At 39.8% G+C, this 19489-nt stretch overlaps 2 protein-coding genes across 2 annotated transcripts in view; both read left to right on the top strand.

The window, feature by feature from the left end:
* The window catches only part of LOC141427314 (uncharacterized), a 293055-nt gene extending 282851 nt beyond the window's left edge, over positions 1–10204 (top strand). The window contains exons 8-15 of the mRNA XM_074086646.1: positions 779–947; positions 1721–1884; positions 2389–2556; positions 3138–3340; positions 3963–4128; positions 5755–5888; positions 6012–6132; positions 6253–10204. Of these exons, the coding sequence (XP_073942747.1) occupies positions 779–947; positions 1721–1884; positions 2389–2556; positions 3138–3340; positions 3963–4128; positions 5755–5888; positions 6012–6132; positions 6253–7737 (2610 nt within the window). The 3' untranslated portion in view covers positions 7738–10204. The remainder of the gene's footprint in view (positions 1–778; positions 948–1720; positions 1885–2388; positions 2557–3137; positions 3341–3962; positions 4129–5754; positions 5889–6011; positions 6133–6252) is intronic.
* Positions 10205–10799: 595 nt separating this feature from the next.
* LOC141427316 (uncharacterized) lies at positions 10800–17425 on the top strand. The gene is made up of 7 exons (XM_074086649.1): positions 10800–11067; positions 11165–11369; positions 11472–11545; positions 13315–13395; positions 13552–13662; positions 15169–15294; positions 15660–17425. Exons 1-7 carry the CDS (start codon positions 10897–10899, stop codon positions 17376–17378), a joined length of 2487 nt encoding a protein of 828 aa, XP_073942750.1. The 5' UTR covers positions 10800–10896; the 3' UTR covers positions 17379–17425.
* Positions 17426–19489: the final 2064 nt, after the last annotated feature.

Here is a 19489-nt window from a genome sequence, read left to right as displayed (position 1 = left end):
TGAGCGAAGGAAGCGCGCTTTGGAAACGCTCTGTCCAGGAATCAAGACGGCCTGAAAAGCTGTACCTACCTATTCGGGAGACGTGAGCAAGACTGACCCTGAAGTGGTGCTGACCTACGCAAAAAATAGAACTTTCTTAACATATTTTTTGTCTCTTCGTGGTATACCAGTAGATATAGGTACCTAGTAGAATTGAAGTTAATGATTACACACACACACACACAGCTACAAAAAGAACTGATTGAACAAAAGGAGAATTAATGAAATGAAGAGTAAGGGGCTGTTTCACCACTCATTGATTAGTGTTAACTGACGGTTTAATGTGATGCCGTCTCCGTCTATTCGAACAAAACAAATAGAGACGGCATCACATTTAACCGTCAGTTAACACTAATCAATGGGTGGTGAAACAGCCCTTAAATGTCAAAATCCTGCTGTCAAAGTCAAAGTCATTTATTGCCAGAACAGAGTGATACAAATTATACAGTTATTCGCGAATCAGGATGTGCTTTTATGTTCTACCTACATTAGGCATGCAATATTTTTATAAGAAATTAAATTTTCTAACCAATTTATATTTCATTGCGGGAACATTAATAATTATCATTATTAATTAATTAATTATTTAAATTGTCATTACACGACATGTCTTTGTGTCTTCAATTCTAGTGGCACTACCTATCTATAACTACCGTAGTAGTAGGTAGGTACATACCCGTACCGTGCAAAGTCGCCGCACAACAAACAAACTACAATCCTAACGTCAGTTTCATTCCAGCATGATCCCGAAGTGTGCACCCCGTTCGGCGAGGACGGAAACTACATAATGTTCGCGCGAGCTACCAGTGGCGACAGAAAGAACAACAACAAGTTCTCCCCTTGCTCGCTCCGGGCGATAGACCCCGTGCTCAACAATAAAGCGCGCTCGCCAAAGGGATGCTTCACGGGTACGTCGAAATTAATTACATCGCGATTCATAATTTCAATATTTGATGCTGGTAATTGAAACACATTTCGCTATCTAAAATGAGTTTTTGTCACGAGGCCATTTCTTAACGTAAGAACAAGGGTTTTTTATTCACGATAAATAAATTTTCACTTGTGCCTCATGCCGCCGTATAGGTAAACATTTAAAATTGTGCGTAATTTTAGATAAGTAGCGAATGTTAATTTAATATGGCGTGTTAAGTAGGTAAGTACTCATATTGGTTATCATTTCAGTTGAGCCCTTACGTTTTGAGCTAGGCTTGGTTTCATGATACTACGCGACGTTAGACTGACTTGAAACTTGAGACCTCTGAAACACGAGAAGGAGTACCTATCTGCGTGCGAAATTGAAGTTACCTACGTGATAATTTCTGCACGCCAATGATAGTGCTTTAGGGCTAGCTTTCTATCAATAAAACGAACATTACATTATACCTATACTGAGCGGCAAAAATCTGGTCCTCAAATGTATGCGATAATCATCATCATCATCATCATGTCAGCCGAAAGACGTCCACTGCTGGACATAGGCCTCCCCCAAGGCTCTCCACTCAGACCGGTCTTGTGCTTTTCACTATAGCACCCCCTGCCCCGCCGTTACCATGCGATAATAGGCACTGATAATAGGTAAGTTTCTATGTAAAGTTGGCCAAATCTTGTGCCGCTGAGTATATTATGTTGACTTTCAGTTGCATTTCGCATTTAGCAGTTTCTGAAACGATTTCCTCCACAGAGCCTCAACCAGCGATTTGTGGCAACGGCGTCGTCGAGGAGGGTGAAGAGTGCGATTGCGGCTGGACCTCGGAGTGCACAGACAAGTGCTGCCACCCGCAGGCCGCGCGGCCCAACTACAAGCCTTGCACACTCACCCCGCACAGCGTTTGCAGCCCCAGTCAGGTCAGTTACTAGGTTACTACACAGGCAAATACTATCATCAATTAGCTGGAGAATCACATTTATTGACTCTTTTTATTAACTAAGTATTTGTGTTTGTTTTGTGACCTGGAGGAAGACCGGTGCTGGTTTTCAGTCAGCGATATGTTGAGCTGGGACTTTTTTATAAGAGCATCAATTTATTTTTGTTTGTATTTTATAGCCTGATCATGAATGTGTTATACATAAATGTTTTTCTTCCTTTCTTTCCTTCTTATAGATGTTTGGTTAAATATAGAGATGGTTGGATGATGGATATGTCACGGATAGTTTAACCTGCATTATCAAATACGTTACCTATTACCCCGAAAAATAACAAAACTAACCTAAACCTAAACCAACTTAACAATCCCCCTCTTCATCGTCTCCCTGTGCCGCAATGGATACCTATTGAACCAACCACGACCCATAGGTACCAGGGAACTTGAGTTAATTAGCAGAAATTAAAGTTTTAGTTGTTTGCTGCAGGGTCCATGTTGCACGGCGCAGTGTGCGCTGAAGTTCGGCGACAAATGTCGCTCCGACAACGGGTGTCGCGACGCAGCGCACTGCGACGGCAAGCGCGCCGCCTGCCCCGCCTCGCGACACAAGCCCAACCGGACGCGCTGCGACAAGGAGCTCGTCTGCTATATGGGGGTTAGTATATTTCATCTCCGACCTATAGACACCGACACAGGCCTCCTCTCAGATTGTTTAATAAATAATAATAATATGTGGGCTTAGGGTGTAGTTCGCCGCGGCTCCAGTGCCCAGTGTGGATTTCATATACACCATTAATTTGCTTCGCATGATAGTTTTTCTCGCGGTGTTTTTATGCACTGAAAATGTTTAAGTATGATAATTTCGCACATTAATTTCGAAACACTCATACTTAGATTAAAGTTGCTCACGACCAGTGCGACAGAACGAGGGAATCAGTTTGAAGCTATCAAAAACTGTTTTTCTGTCAAAAAGCATGCATACTCGTATATGCGATGGCACTCAGGATATTTAACAAATTAGCTACTAAGTACTATTTTAAATCTAGAAAACTTATTATTCAGTTCAGAAGTATTTAATTCAAATCACAGGTAAGTGTACACAATCACAATGTTTGCCATACCTCTCATCACTGACGTCATGTAAAAAACTTAGGCAACCCGGTGGGAATTACGTTACGACACCAGTCTTTGTAGTTTGTCTCACTGACTCATGACTCATTAATTCGTCCGTTTCAGGAGTGCACGGGCTCCATCTGCCTGGCGTATGGGCTGGAGTCGTGCCAGTGCGCGGCCCGCAAGGACGACCCCCGCGCCGCGTGCGAGCTGTGCTGCCGCAAGCCGGGCGCTGCTTGCATCTCCTCCTTCCAGTGGAACTCGCCGCCCTTCGACGTGCCCGATATGTACGCCAAGCCGGGCACACCGTGCAATGATTACAATGGGTGAGTGGGAGATGTCATACATACGCAGTTCGATATTATATACCTCTCTTATCGTTTCTAAGACTCTAGGAGAGAGCAGTTGTCTGTAATCAAGTATGAAAATTGCGAAAAAGAGGGTATATTATTTGAAAATACTGGTTTGTACTGGAGACGTCATTGAGATCAAACCTTCACAACTGAAATATTCATTTTATATTAAACTAGCTTATGCCCGCTTATGTCTGGGTGGATCTAGGTTATCGTGCGGTGGCGCCCTCTACCGGAATAAAAGGTATCCTATGTTGATCCTTGGGGTTCAAACTACCTATATACCATATATAGTAGGGATTTACTGGGAAATCTCACTAATAATGGTTAGGGTTGCTTTTCCAAATCATTCTGAATAAAATATATCGAAGAAATTAATGTTACAACAGTATTGGGGGGATTTACTTATATCATGCTTGCACTTCACAGTTCTAGAGTCTCCGGAACATTGGTTTGTACATTTTCATCAAATTTACCAACTAATTACTCGTATGCCTTCCTCTCGAGGAGCAGCTGCCTCGTTCACCAAAACTCATGAGTGTCCTCAGACCGCATTGCGTATACTTATTTGATGGTTTCACGGTGTTCGTTCCAGCTATTGCGACGTGTTCCAACGCTGCCGCGAGGTGGACCCGTCGGGTCCGCTGGCCACGCTCCGAAAGCTGCTGCTTTCCGACGAGAGCCTCGCCGGGTTCAAGCGCTGGGTGCTGCGGCACTGGTACGCCGTCGTGCTCATACTGCTTGCCGTCATCGCACTGCTGGTAAGCCCTGTCTTCAATATGCTTCATTTCCAAGCAGTGCCTAACAGCAGCACTAGTGCAGTGTGCAATGATTGCACACTGCTCACCTTTAAAATGAAACTGAAATAATTCGAAATTTTCTCATTTTAAAATTCAACCATATTGTGTTTTATTTAAAGTTTATTTTGGAAATGTGAATATTTCGAATTGTTTCAGTTTAATTTTAATGGTGCGACTGGTGCTTTGGCTGGTGGAGATTGTACTGCAATCTGTCTGGGGTATAAAACGGTTCCTACAGACAGTGCTATCGATACTCCTTAGCATAAATAATACAGACTAAAAATAAAATGAACGCCACATAAATCTTGCAAATATTTAGAAAACCGTTTTCAAGGCTTCCAATTCTAAAACAACAGTTTTTTTTTACTTTTTATAGAGATCAAAATAGTATATAATATAGGTACCTAGCACGTAAGTAATGTGCTGACTCCTTATTCAAAAAATAATGTGCTGCGCTTGTTTGGGACGAATTCTTTATATTATGTATGATTATAATTTTGTATACTAGATAAATTCTAGGTTATTCGTTAAATACCCACTAAATACCATCGTAAATCCATAATTCGATTCTGGTAAGTATAGTTTATATCCCTAACTGAACTGACTACTTACGGTTAATATTAAAAAGTCTGTAAGTAAGTAACTACGAAACTTGTCTAAATAAATATTGCATTTACGCGTAACATATACGGACATACAATCTCCTTATTAAGTTAACATAATTTTATTTTCCTTTAGCGATGTTGCAGCATCCTAGATGCAGCGATTGAACTCGAAGATAATAAGTTTTAGTGTCGCATCACCGAGGTAACATGTTAGCAACAAACAACTTTCTTGCTAACAGTAACTTGCTAGAGGTTTGGTGTGTTCGATGAGACGTGGTATTACGCTAGAAACCTTGACTTTAAGAAATTAGAAAATAGCATAAAAAAATCACGCCTTTTTATTATCGCTAGTTTTACGTCATACTGGTCATTCTAATAAGTAAGCTAAACACAGTATATGTAGTTGTTCTAGGTGACTATGTACCTATTCTATTATTATATTAGAAATTATATTGTGGTCCAACAAACTACGCACCAACGTCAGCTATTTATGTACAGTGACGGTCCAAGGGTAGTGACCCTCCGCCCACTATCATAGTCATTTTTTCTTCAAACGGAACTGAACGTACTCAAAATCTTACACTTATTTATTTATTATTATTTATTTAGAAGCCTGTAGAGGTGTCCCACTGCTGGACAAAGGCCTCCCCCCATGTCCTCCACTCTACCCGTTCTTGGGCGATCTCTGACCAACTGCGAAGAAAGGCGTCCAGATCGTCCCGCCATCGACGCCTGGGTCTGCCAAGCCGCCGAAGTCCGTTTTGTGGTATCCAGTCTGTGGCTATTTTAGCCCACCTATTGGGTTCCATACGGCTGACGTGGCCTGCCCAGTTTCATTTCAGCCTGGCAGTCTTGGCACCCACATCAGCAATGCGTGTTTTGGAGACACTTGTAATAGAAAAATCTTAGGCTACGACCACACCTGGTTTTGTGTGCCATTCGTCGGTATCATTTTCTAATAACTACGCTCATATTATTCCAGGTGGCCAGTACGCGCTTCCTGGGCCGCCACGGAAAGAAACTGAAGTCAGTAACTATCATCCACTCGTCCACAACCGAAACCGTCCGTTTACCAGATGCCGCCGATCAGGGACTGATCGTACACACGGCTGTCAGGTAGTTTTTCATTTACTAGTATTTTTCTTAAATTAAGTATGTAATGTACCTACCAAATACTAAAATTTTATTAAATTTTCATATGTGTTAAATCACCATAATTTACGTTTCTTTCATTTCCAGATCTAAACTTCCTCTTAAGAAGAAAGTTGCGCTGCGCACAAAAGCTTACCGTAATAAAAGGGATCATAAAAATAAGCAAGGAGATAAGGCGTCTCCGGCACACAGCGCCGGTAAAAAGAGAGTAAGTCGGCGCTTTTATAACTAATTGATGTACCAAGATTCATTTAATAAGCGACGCGATACTTAATACTCATCTATTATTTACTTCACAAAACATTTACCTATTCTTTTTTTTTTTCAGAAGCCTAGTCATTCAGCAAAAACAGAAGAAGCAGCCAAAGTTACGAAAGAAAATACCGTAGTAGTAACTAATGCAGAAGGAAAATCTCCAAAGCATGTTCTTCTATCAAAACATAAAGGAAAGATAAAGAAACGCAAATCGAAGATCAAAAAGGAAACTATAGATTATAGTTCAATGCAGAAACATCCATCCACTCCCACTAAAGATACTGAGGCTTTAACGAAAGTCCAGAAGTGGCTTTTGAGTTCCCCCCAACCGACGGCTATTCCTAAATCTAAGTCAATACCGCTGGGTCTCACGGAACGAACGCACCGACAAATACAGAAAGGCACGAGAAAAACGCGGCCGTCCAAGAGCGCTACCAATCTTCTGTCCGGGGAGAAGGCGCGATTGCAAGTTGTTTTCAAACCTCCATTCAGATTTAGTGTAAAGATCTGTAAGAGCGATAAAACCAAGGTCGTTCTGGACAAATCTTCCAAGCCCGACTTGGACAGGAAACGCCAGGAGACAATACCTCAAATGACTGCCAACGTGGACCACGCCAAACCCGTTCCATCCCAAAATAAGCATTTGCGACATTCCAGTTCCACGAAAAAAGACGTCGACAGTAACTCCGCTCCGACTTGTCCCAAACCGGTAGACAGATCACCGAAGCAAGAAACCATTCACGGGTACGCGAACCTCCTCCCCAGAAGCGCCAGCGACTGCAAACTAGTAAACAACGTTCTGGAGTCGAAGAGTCGAAACGGGCACAAAAAGAGTAACTCTTTCGGTCAGCGAAAGGAGACCACGGAGAGCCGCCAGAACCTGATCAGTCAGGAGGAGTGCGAGGGCGCGCACGTGTACGAGAACGTGGCGCACGAGGCGTCGGCGCCGCGCCCCGGCATGCCGCGCACCGGCAGCATGCCGCGCACCGACAGCATGCCGCGCCGGCCGGCCGCCGCGCGCCCCGCCCCGCACCTCGACCACGTGTACAACACCATCGACACGCACACCAACACCTCCAGCTCCTCCGGCAGCAGCCGCCGCGACCGCACCTCGCGTCAGAACAGTCTGGTCGATAGACCGACGCGCTCCAGCCCGGTCGGCGTCTCCAAGCTGAAGCGGCAGATGAGCGAGAACGAGCTCGGCCGAGCGCAGGCGGGCGACGCGTACCGCGGGTTCCAACTCGTCGTGGGCAAAGACAAGCTGAAGCGGCAGCTGAGCGCGGCCGAGCTGTGCGGCGCGCGCGTGCAGCTGGCGATGCCGATGTCGGCGGGCGCAGAGCCGCGGCCGCAGTTCTGCTGGAATAAGCGCGCCAGCCTGGACTGCGAGGCGTCGCTGCCGGCGGGCCCGGCCGCGCGTGGCGCCGGCGGCTCGCGCCACAAGCAGCGCGCCGCCTACACCTTCGGCGAGCTCAAGCACACCGTCCCCGACGCCGCGGGCGCGCCCGCAGATGACGGACACATCTCGCCTGAGGAGTTCTTAAAAATTATTGACAATTGACTCGTTACCGGTGAGCGGTAACGGTATGGTGTGGTGTGGCAAAGTTATTTTTAAAAGCCAATGAACAAATAATCGATGTGTATATTAGATATTCGCTAGGTGTAACTGTCGCCAGCCCGTGTAAATATTGTAATTTGCTTTTAATATTAGACTTACGTAACCTGCCACTGAAACGGACCATCGCTTAGTCTCCTTGTTAAAGTACACGTAGTAAATAAGGTTGACATACTTATTATTACTTTGAAGTACAAGAGAGTTTTGTAAACTTGTGAAACCTAAACTCGAATGTATTCATTCTTTCAATACATTCGTCGACATCTTTACTATGGCGCTGAGTTACGTAAACGTAGCCATTATTATGTAGACTAAACATGGTCTCGTTTCACTGAACGATCTCTAAGAATGAATCTCTATTTTTTCTACATGCTATGTATTGTAAAAAAATACTCATACTTATGTAAAGTGTTCATATACGATGATTTCATTGATATTTTATAATACTTTACATAATTTAATTTTGTGATTTACTTGCATATGAGGAATTATTTTGTAGAAGGAACCTCCCATAAAATGTTAACTGGTCTAAGTACAATGATAGTTTTCTTCTTATTATTATTCCCCTTAATGGCGGCTAGTTTTCTTCTTATGCGATTTGCATTTAATTTAGGCAGCTGTCAATTAATGAGTCAATCTATCATTTTACAGTAAATGAAAATAGATTGTTAAGCTATTCAGGTCCCCTTAATACGGTTTAATGTATTGTAAATAAGTACCTAGAAATTATACGTTAATTTATGTAGGATTCTTTATTGTCCATTCAGGTAGGTACGACGTTCTGGCGATCGCTGCTAAACAGTTTAATTAAAGATTTTTGCACTTTCTGTCTCCAATTTCTCGTTTACAAGTCGATTTACAAGCTTGTTTATAACGTTATTTTAAGCCGTATTCATTCAATCCCCTGTCACCAAAAGTATTTATTTATATTAAAAAGCCTTATTCTACTACTCTCATCTCACTAAATTTAGTTAAGTAATGGTTTTTTTTGTGGATCCACCTAGAATCCTACGCAAACTCGACGTCCAAATTCTAATAATATACATTAAATTAAATGTTTTATTGATAAGAACATTATTTTTTTATTAATATTGGATTTAACACGAACTAACAGACAAATAACAATTTTAAGGCCATAATCATAACTAGTTATTCCTAAGTGAACTCATGGCTGTAATTTATGTTCATCGTTTATGTTCTGCAATATCTGGGATGGAATCTCATTTAACTAATTCAACGTATTAGTACGAAAATATAGTAGCGCGTATCAAATAAAACATAATTAATTATTCTCTATAGATAATATTAAGTACAGTATATTATTGTTTATTTTTAGGTCCGCCAAAATCTGGCGATTTCTCAGGTAGCTTGGTCTGAAAGGAGATCCAAAGAATTACAAATTGAAATGAAAATAATATTTTGCCACAAATGAATTTTAAGAACCACGAGAGTGCACAATTTTACTTTCTATCTCAGATATTAAACAGAATGTGTTCCGGTATTTTTGCGCATCGTGCAATAAAGCGCGAAAGCTTTGCGGCCAAGGCCCAGCGTTATGAGCTTCGACGTAGGGAGGTAAGGGTAAAAAGTAAAAACTATTGTGTAGAAATGGATTTCTAAGACGATACTAAAAGTATTGGAAGTGTTACAAATTTGTATTTCTTAATACTTTTCTTGTGTGGATAATGTGGATGTTGTAATATGGTGTAATGTATTCACATGGTCCACATGGGTTCTATTAGAATACGTTCGACTCCTGTCGTTATATTTCTGTTTTAACTCTTAGCTCTATTGATGTTCTTCCTTACAATCGACTAAGTACGTGTTTATTGTGCGTTTTATAAATGATAAATGTGATTATATTGTATGGAACTATTTAATGGTTTTCTTGTTTATAAAAATTATCTATTAGTAGAGTTTCAAAAATGTCTAAGTATCTAAAAATGGGTTTTCGCCATTTACATTTATAATTTTTACTAACTGTACAGAAAAAGTTTAAATTTTACGATGATAAATATTAATAATCACATCTGACCATGATCTCGCTGTATTTGTTCCAAGTGCCTTATGAACAAATCATTGCATTCCTACTTTACATTCCAAACTGAAAGCAAAATAAAAGTCTTTTTTTACTTGCATGTATTGTTAAACTGAATTATTACTTAAATTAACTCGTCACATTTTAATGAACTGGTACTAAGGTCTGATGCTAAAGTTAATATTTAGCATGTAGCAAAGTAGTCTGTGATAGTTTTTCATTGATTTATGTTACATACCAGCGGATTAAAATATGTTTTGCAGTGATTTCCTTTTATATATTATGGATTATAAATACAAATTTGTAATAAATTCATTTTTTAACTATTTACTATTTCTTTCTGCATTTTTTAAAGTATTAAAAGAATCCGAAATTTTTTTACCTTTCATTTCATCCAGAAACCAACCTGTCGATTGGGAAGAGGTACCTACTTTTCTTCTTCGTTATCACTGATTCGTTATATGGAAATTTAATTATCCGTATGTGGCAACTAATTCACCTTTCACAGCGTTATTAATATGAGCCAGTTGAATGTTCACGAGATGTTTTATCTTTATCATAGAGCATAGACTTGATATCGCCACCCTGATTCTTTCTAATACCCGCTCTACAAATACGGCCAAAGTCGCCAAGTGAGTTATTTATTGCTACCTCACTCTATCTACCGTAATAATATTTTTTGAATCCAACTTGCATATCGGACTTAAGTTTAATCTAAATTTAGTCTTAAAAAAATGAAGCTGAAAGAAAATAATCAATAAAAAAAAACTATTAAAAAATATGAAAGGCGCACACAGGCACAGCCTCATAGATTTATAAAATAAATCGCACTTCAATCTCTCAGTGTACGTCGCCGGATATCATCACCTCTTTACTATTAATTTAACTACATTTAAGATACTGGCTGCAATTTATAAATCTTTTTTGAATTTATTTCTATTCGATTTTCATTTGTTAGTATCTTGTCAAAATTGAATGACTTGACTACTATAGGTACTACTGTACAAATAAAACTAATTATATTATCGGTCGCATTGAAAAGTAAAATTTAATGATACCTTCCTGGTATGGCGCCAATACGATACAGTCTCCATTATGAAGATTATTCAGAGCATTTAATGTCCAGATTTGGAAAATTACTGCAAATGCAATCATTAGTGGACATGACACTAATGTGTAGCTCACACACTTTGCGTGTTCATAAAGCAGTTCTTGCGGCCAGTAGTGCATATTTTCAGGTATCTAATACTTTTATACAGTTAATCAATAGCTAACAAGTATCTGCTCTTCAAATACCAGTTGTGCCTACCTGCAGATTACATTCTTTTTCACCAGGAAGTTTTACAAAAGCAGAGTGGTGAGCCGCTAATAATATTAAAAATGAGATTTAGTGTTTTGAAATCACTGGTTGAGTTCATGTACTGCGGAAAAACTCAATGTTTGGAGGAAAATTTGGATGAACTTGTATCGGCGGCACAATTCCTTAAGATCAAAGGTCTTTCGAAAGTTACCAAAGAAGGTCTCGGCATAAACAATCACAGTAAGTACCTAATACCTACAGATTCGATGATTTTAGAATTCGGTAAGTATTAAATTAAATTATATAAATAAGGAGAGAATTTTCACTAGGGTCTTGTTACAGGTGAACTTCCGGTCTTCACTCCGCCTGTTGTAATAAACCGCCCACCCCAGTCTCTTATAGACTTACATACGCAGGTATTTCGAACCGAAGGATCTTTATTCGTCATCTTTAAAAGCATAGAGCTTCTTCCCGACATGGTAGTGATCCAAATAAAGACTGTTCACGATAAAATCGGGGCATGCGTGATCTGGTGTAAGTATCTTTGTAATGAATGCAAATTTTCAAGCATCACTTTTTTAAGTGATTACTTAGTGATTATGAAACTACATAATAAAAATATAATCATAATAAAAAGTTAGGGCGTCTCTGTGAGTTTTAGCTTTATACTGGGTGTCCCAGAAACCAACGACAAACCGTTGAAAGCTGATAGAGCAGCTCAAAGGCTATCGATTTAACCCCCATGTATGTTCAGCGATTTGTAGTTGTTTTGGAGATATTGATCATTTTAATCGAAGTTTTTATCATTTTTTTAGGGTTCCGGATAGTTCCTTATAGTTTCGCCATGTCTGTCTGTCTGTCTGACTGTCCGTCCGCGGCTTTGCTCAGGGACTATCAATGCTAGAAAGCTGTATTTTTGATACAATAAAAAAAAAACATTTTTTTTAGGGTACCTCCCATAGACGTAAAGTGAAGGTGATTTTTCTTGTCTCATCAACACTATAGTGTGGGGTATCGTCGTTGGATAGGTCTTTTAAAACCATTAGGGGAGACAATTTTTCGATGCGAATGAAGTTTTTAAACCTATTTGCAATTCTTTTTTTGGGGTTAACTTTTTTAGTAATCACATAAATTGGTTTCTCCATACTTGTGTTTGCGGTGTTTTACTTTTCACCTAGTATGAAGAAATTTTATGTGATTACTAAAAAGTTGACCCCAAAAAAATAATTGCAAATGGGTTTAAAAACTTCATTAGCTCATAATGATTCTAATTACGAGTATGTAATGCACTACTAAAAAATTTTGAAATAATGCATAAACTTGAGCATTTTTCGTAACATGGACATAAGGGAAAATGACAAAGGGGAAACAACTAAAAATCGCTGAACATACATGGGGGTTAAATCGATAGCTTTTGAGCTGCTCTATCAGCTCTCAACGGTTTGTCGTTGGTTTCTGGGACACCCTGTATATTTTACTGTGCCTAAATTATTTTGTACGTCTTCTGACGGTCTTTACTAAGTTTTTTGAGTAAAAAATAAATGTTTTTTAAATTGGACATTCCACTTTATAGCTCAATGCATTGTCTTTTCACAATAGCTAACATTTTTCGAATTGACTTCAGGATTGAGGTAGTTTTGGAGTGTTTTAACTTTGGCGAATTTGCCTTTTTGACAGAAAAATGCCTCCCATATAAAAAGTACTTTTGGTGCTTGGATTAATTAGAAAGTTTTCCCGACTTCCCCAACTAGAAAACAGTTACATCGTGATTTTTTCTGGAAAGATGATATCCTGATGTGTGTAAAACAGCTTGTGAAAATAAAAGTATAATTTTGAGGCATTGCAGTTGGAAACGAGTGAAGATTATCAAAAAACGCTGTAGGTACTAAAGCAATTTAGGCACAGTGAAACACATAAAGCTAAAACTCACAGACGCTCTAAAATTTTATTATCATTGTATTTTTATTATATTAACTATTACAAAAAGGTGCTGCTTGAAAATTAGCATTCATTACAAAGATACACCAGATCATGCATGTCCCGGTTTTATCGTGGACAGCCTTTAATTAATCGTACCTAAGAACAATTTATGATCCATGTCGCGTAACTAACTAGTATTTATTTTGTTTCGTTAAGTACCTTCTTAATTATTTTTTTCTATACTTAGCCTTTGTATGTTCTTTAGGATAGCAGTGACCCGAAATTGCTTGCTACACCTTCACCAAGTGCTGGACAGCCAGTGGACAGCCTGGGTCGTCCTAATAAGGTACAAGGACTTCGATCGACTTGCTACGTTTAATTATGCAACTGAGTCACGTTGTGTTACTCAGTGTCTTTTCATGACCAATTCTGTAAGGGTCGCGCGTGTCACGTTACAACTGAGATAATTTTAGCTAACCTCTAATGTAAGTGCTTTTGGCAGGACATGGTGGTTCGTATACCGTTCGACATTGAGAACGGAAGCAACGCGGCCAGTGGTATGGACTACGGCGATACTCCGCGCGCCATTAAGCCGAGGCGTGGCCGTCCTACAGTAAGACCACCATATTTACCTATTACTAGTTAGTTATGTCTATCCTCCTGGGTTCTCGCGTACTATATAAAGTACTAATTGTTCATTGAATAAAGAATTTTAAGAATTTTGAAATAATACCCAAAATAGCCAAAACAGGTCAACCACGTTCCACCCTGGGTGATAATTCAATTTGTTCGACTGTATCTAATAAAATATGGGTATGATTTTATTGCTCACCTAATAAATGCGTTTTCGGCGACCTAATAATTAATATTTGTTCCTAAAATAGTAGATCTGTCTCCTAAATTGAATCACCAAATAATATTAAAACTGTTACCTAAATATTATTTAAAATTACTCGGAAATAATATTGATCATCAAATAATAATATTGGGTTCCAAAATAATAGATGTGTCACTAAAACTGAATCACCAAACAATATAGAAATGGTTTCCTAAAATGGAATTAAAACTGGAAAATAATATTGATAATCAAATAATTGAACTGAAATTTGACGATAATGATATACTATGAACGAAATAATAATAACATCTTCTCACAAATAACACCAATTGACCCAGCTCCAAAAACTAAGCAAAGTTTGTTCTATGGGTGCTAAACAACGGGTAGACATACATACATATATACTTAAATACATACAAACATCCAACTCAAGTACCTACTACAAACATTTATATTCATCATACAAGTATTAGCAAAAAATGTTCGGTTCTGGCACTTCGCCGGCCGCTGCCGCGGCACGCCCGCTCCGCTCGCTTGGCTCGCGCACTGAGGGTCACACTTCTACCTATCACTCCTCCTCGCTTCGCTTGTCGTCATACAGTCACCAGCACCAATATCTGACACAACAAGCGTGCATAAATATCTGATACTATTACGACTCTATTTATAGGGCCGGAAGGACGTGTCAGATATTTTTGCACGCTCCGCTGTGGCAGATATTAATGCTGGTGACTGTACCTAACCAGACCTGCCTCAGTAGAATAGGTAGAAGCATCGAATTAAGGAACTGATCTATTTATTAGGTGACAGATCTATTATTTTGGTGATCGAATTATCTTCGACTCAATGGCTAACCGAAAAAATAAAAAATAAATACTTTCCACCCTAGAGATGAAAACGCAATTTTCCAACCGGTTATCTACCCATTAAAATTAAACTTTCCGAACAGGAGAGATGAAAAATACCTACCTTACTGAATTTCTTAGATAGATGGGTATAGAAAGTGCCACGAGAGTTGAAGTGAATGATTGATTACACATACAGCTACAAAAAGAACTGATGGCACAAAATAATTAATTAAATGATTGAGTAAATGTCAAAATCCTCCTGTCATTACACGACATGTTGTAGCTGTGTGTGTAATCATTCACTTCAACTCTCGTGGCACTACCTATATGCTACGGTAACAGTCACCCATCAGGTTAACCCTTTACAAGGCGAAAAGAGATAGATACTTTCATCCTTTCTGCCCTAGAATTTTAAGATAGCATTATTTCGTAGCGGACCGGTGGATGGGAAGGAGCAGGCCCTCTGGGGCGCGCGGCGGAGCGGGCGCTGCTGCGGCGGGAACAGGACTCGCGCAAAGCGATACACCAGCTCAAGCATCTGCAGACCAGGCACATGCAGGTAATTCTTAACCGCTTTAGTAAAAATGACAAGCAAAATAATGTGGTCAACAACCGTTTATTTGTATCCTTGGGTAGGTACTTATGTTTCACCATCAGTTTTACCATCACGATACATGGTTTCCATACACATTTCTTTCGTAGATTAACCCCCCTGTTTCCCATCCTTTGATTAATTTTATTTGATGGATAAAGGTGATACCGTCTCTGTTTGTTTTGTTCGAATAGACGGAGACGGCTTCACATTTATCCGTCAAATAAAATTAAATGGTGGTGAAACAGCCCCTTAATGTACATTCGCTCGTTATACTGCAATTTCAGAGCAAAATTTAAGTATTGTGTTAATGTGTGGTTTTTGTTTTCCAGGATTATATGGACAGGGTTACGTTATCACAAGCAGTGAACAGTATTTGCGGCCCTGAATCTTCTACTACACACAACTATATGGGCGTGGACAGCGACCTCATGTACATGGACCAAACCGTCTCTTCCAATGTAATGGACTCCGCTATCTCTTACTCAAAAGAACACCCTATAAGACCAGAGGGCATTGCGGCAAGCTACGCCAATACTACCACCACCAGCTCAGTTAATGATTCTAACAGCAGCATAAGCAACGCCATGTCGCAATACGTCGATGCTTTAAAAAGCGCCGGGCTGCCTACTGACTTACCTATCCTCTTCGAATCCGGAGACGGCTCCTATATCAATGTCAACGAACAAGTTCTGCTTGACATGGTGCAGAGCAGCGAGATACAGTATGAAGTTATCGAACAACCTAACATCATAGAAAAGGTCGCCGATCCGAGTGAAATCAAAAGCATAGATGATTTGTCCAAATCAATAGGAAGAGGTGAATTGCTTGTTGGAAACAAGAACTATAGCTCCACCAACGAGTATGATAAAGAAGCACAATTTAGCAACCACGAAGACGCAATAAATAGTCTTAATGCTATTCTGCCAGACAATTTGGAATCTTTTGCTGAGCAGCAAAATTATGTCATTCTTGATCCTCGTATGCAAAACAATAACAACTCGATAGATAATGATAATGCAAATGACTTTTCTTGCATCGACGGTGACATGCAGTTTTTCACTAAATCAATGAGTGATGACGTTAAAAAATATTATCAAGAACAACATCTCAATGACTCGAGAGTGATGGAACAACTTTGTCCAACAAGCACTTCTCTGGATACTAATTTTGGTATGTCCCTGCTGGATGGTAAAAACTCCCATTTAGACGAGAATATCAGCCAACAATATAATCTAAACCCTGAAGATCTAAGAAGAAATGAAGATTGTTATGATTTTGGCCTCCAACTTCCTCAAACCAGTGACTTCAAAGAAGACACTTTGGATTGCTTAATGTCGACTCCAAAACAAAATCAAGAAAATGACTCCTACAACAATGGAAATCAATTAGAGAAAACGTGCCCAGAAAGAGATCAAATAATACACGATTTAATGAAAATTGAAGAGAATATGAGCATGGTACCAAATAACGATTGTTCTGTGAATGAGAGTGAAAAGTGCAACTCTAACGTAGAAGATTTTGACGTAGATGCTTTGAATGTTGGTGATGCGTTTGACAATGAAACCACTAACGATAAAGAGCTGGCTGCAGAAAACATTCAGAAACAAAACGACGTTGCGACAAGCATCACTTCAAGTGGTTTACAATGGGACGAAAACATAGACATGACTTCACACGAGGCACCTGTTAACAATCATGTAGACGACGAGTCTGCAATCAATGAAAATCATGATGACCCTCTGCCGGTTGAATCTGAGTACCCGGATTCTGTTATTGATTTAACAGCTGTAACCAAGCCAGAATGGGAATCTAAAAAAGAAAGTGACTTATCCGACAAAGAAAATGAACTTAACAATGAAACCGCTAATGATGGGAATACGACATTGGATGATGATATTCCGTACGCTGTGGGACTGTTGCCGTTGAAGCAAACTCAATCATTAGAAAATATCAGTGCTTTAAAGCGAAAAAACTCGCTGGATGAGGATTTGTCCAATAACGTGGACGCGAAATGTTTAAAACGTAAGGTGAAATATAAGAAACTATGATAGCACTATTAAGTTTTTGGACATTGAATAAACGTTTAAGTATTTTACGAGTGATTTTTGTATAGGTACTTAACCCTTTTTCTGGCCCCGCGAATTTAGATTTGAATCATACCTTTATACCTTTTTAAAGGAAAAGTCATTACATTACGAATTTCCTTGTCAATTAATGCAATGTCACTATGACGTTTACTGTAAAATGGTTCCATGGTGGGCTCATGAAGTCATTGACTGTACCATATTGTAAATTTAAGAGGCAATTACAATAAGTCGCTAGCCGCATGCTGCATGCGGCAACCGCAAAAGTGTAAAGAACACGGTAGTGAAGACGACGTCCGTTGACCAGTAGTTTGAAACAAGATCGGCGACCGCGTTAGGTGAAAGACTCTGTGTAATCGTAAGCGCCGCTTTAGAAAGGTCGAATATTTGCGTACGTTTATGTGGTCGCATTTAGGCACTTGTCCCACCGCCGACGATGAGCGAGAAGCGAGCAGAGCGAGTAACTAGAAACGAGTGGGCGAGCAGTGAAAAGCGAGTGTTCGAGCACGACGGGCGATTACTCGCTCCACTCGCTCGAGCCGGGCGGCCGCCAAGCTAACAGCGCTGAGCTAGTTTTATAGCTCAGCGAGTTTTATAGCTCTTGTCGCTGCGACAAAAGATGTAAAGCGAGTTCTCGCTGGCACTGTAAACCGCCAGCGATCAACTATTAATATACATGTCTCTTTTACTCACACAGGATCTTATATCTTTTGTTGGTTTCTTGAGCGAGAAAATAGTCGATAGCCAATCGTTTCCTCGCCGGCGGTGAGACAACTGCCTTATACACTATGCCTGGAAAAGGGTTAAATAACAAATATACAGTCAAGGAATTTAACCCTTTATAAGGCCCCATGTTTATTGGAGCATACTACCACAGAATCAAAAGCAGCTATCGAATACATACCTGACAAAGAATATTTTTAAAGCTAGTCGTTTTTTCAATAATTACAATGGAAATTGTGACGTATTATGAAAGCAATAAGGTTCAGTTTCCAACTCAATGCAAGTGGTCGCTAAATCGCCTCTGCCTTATTAAGGGTTAATTAATGGGCCACCATGGAACCTTTTCAAAGGAAAAGTCATTACGATTTTCCTTGTTAATTAATGCGATGTCACTATGACGTTTACTGTCAAATGTTTCCATGGTGGCCAATGAAATAAACTCCTTGACCGTACAACCAAGGCGGCGTTTCCACATTGTGCGCGGATGCGTGGCGAGGAGAATGTGTTTGTCATCAACTAATGGAAACGCTTCGTATACCTGTCCTCGCTCCGCCGAACCGTTTCCACTATCTAGAGCTGCGCTGAGCGAGGACAGGTAAATGAAGCGTTTTTCTATTGTATCACAAACGCATCCTCTCATATCTCTGGTGCAAACGCAGCCTAAGCATGAGCTTATCGTTGGGAAAAAAACTTACGGAACTTCTCGTATATTTTTCACTTCTGTACAATCGCGTACCGAGATTGTTGAGCCACTTGCTACTGTTCGTATTTGGCCGTGTAATGTTATTCTAGTTTAGTAATTACTACGATTATTTATAACTCGGCAAAATATACACACGTCAGGGCAATAACACTATTCATTAGTGGTGTCGGCAACAAATACTTTTTAGCAACCGCACGCTTTAGGGGTATCGTTTAGTGATGTCATTAACAACGAACGCAAATCTGTCGCTATCCAATCTGAAACAAATGTGTGTGTATGTGGTGTGGTTCTAACTAGGCTCTTAGGGCGTCTCTAAACAAACATTGACCGCGAATCCTGTGCTGCGGTCGATAGACAATAGTTGCTAAACCCGTTCGCTCACAGGCTTAAAAACGGACTTGTGCCTTGAGGTTGCTTGTGTATTGATATTTACATTGTACAGTCAAGGAAACTGAATCACGTACCAGGGTGGAAACTTTGTGCTAATAATGATATGTTGACATCCCATTCATCTGCCAAAGGAATCAAACTAAATTGGCTATGAAAAGGTTCCACCTTGGTACGTGATCAGTTTTCTAGTGGTTTTCTCGACCGTACGTTGACATTAACATCTATCTCATTTTAAGTTTACAGAAAGGAACAAGTATGG

Source organism: Choristoneura fumiferana, chromosome 4 (assembly GCF_025370935.1).
Source record: "Choristoneura fumiferana chromosome 4, NRCan_CFum_1, whole genome shotgun sequence".
Classification (NCBI taxonomy): domain Eukaryota; kingdom Metazoa; phylum Arthropoda; class Insecta; order Lepidoptera; family Tortricidae; genus Choristoneura; species Choristoneura fumiferana.
The sequence above is the reverse complement of the archived record's forward strand: the minus strand, read 5'-3'. Positions and strand labels throughout refer to the sequence as shown.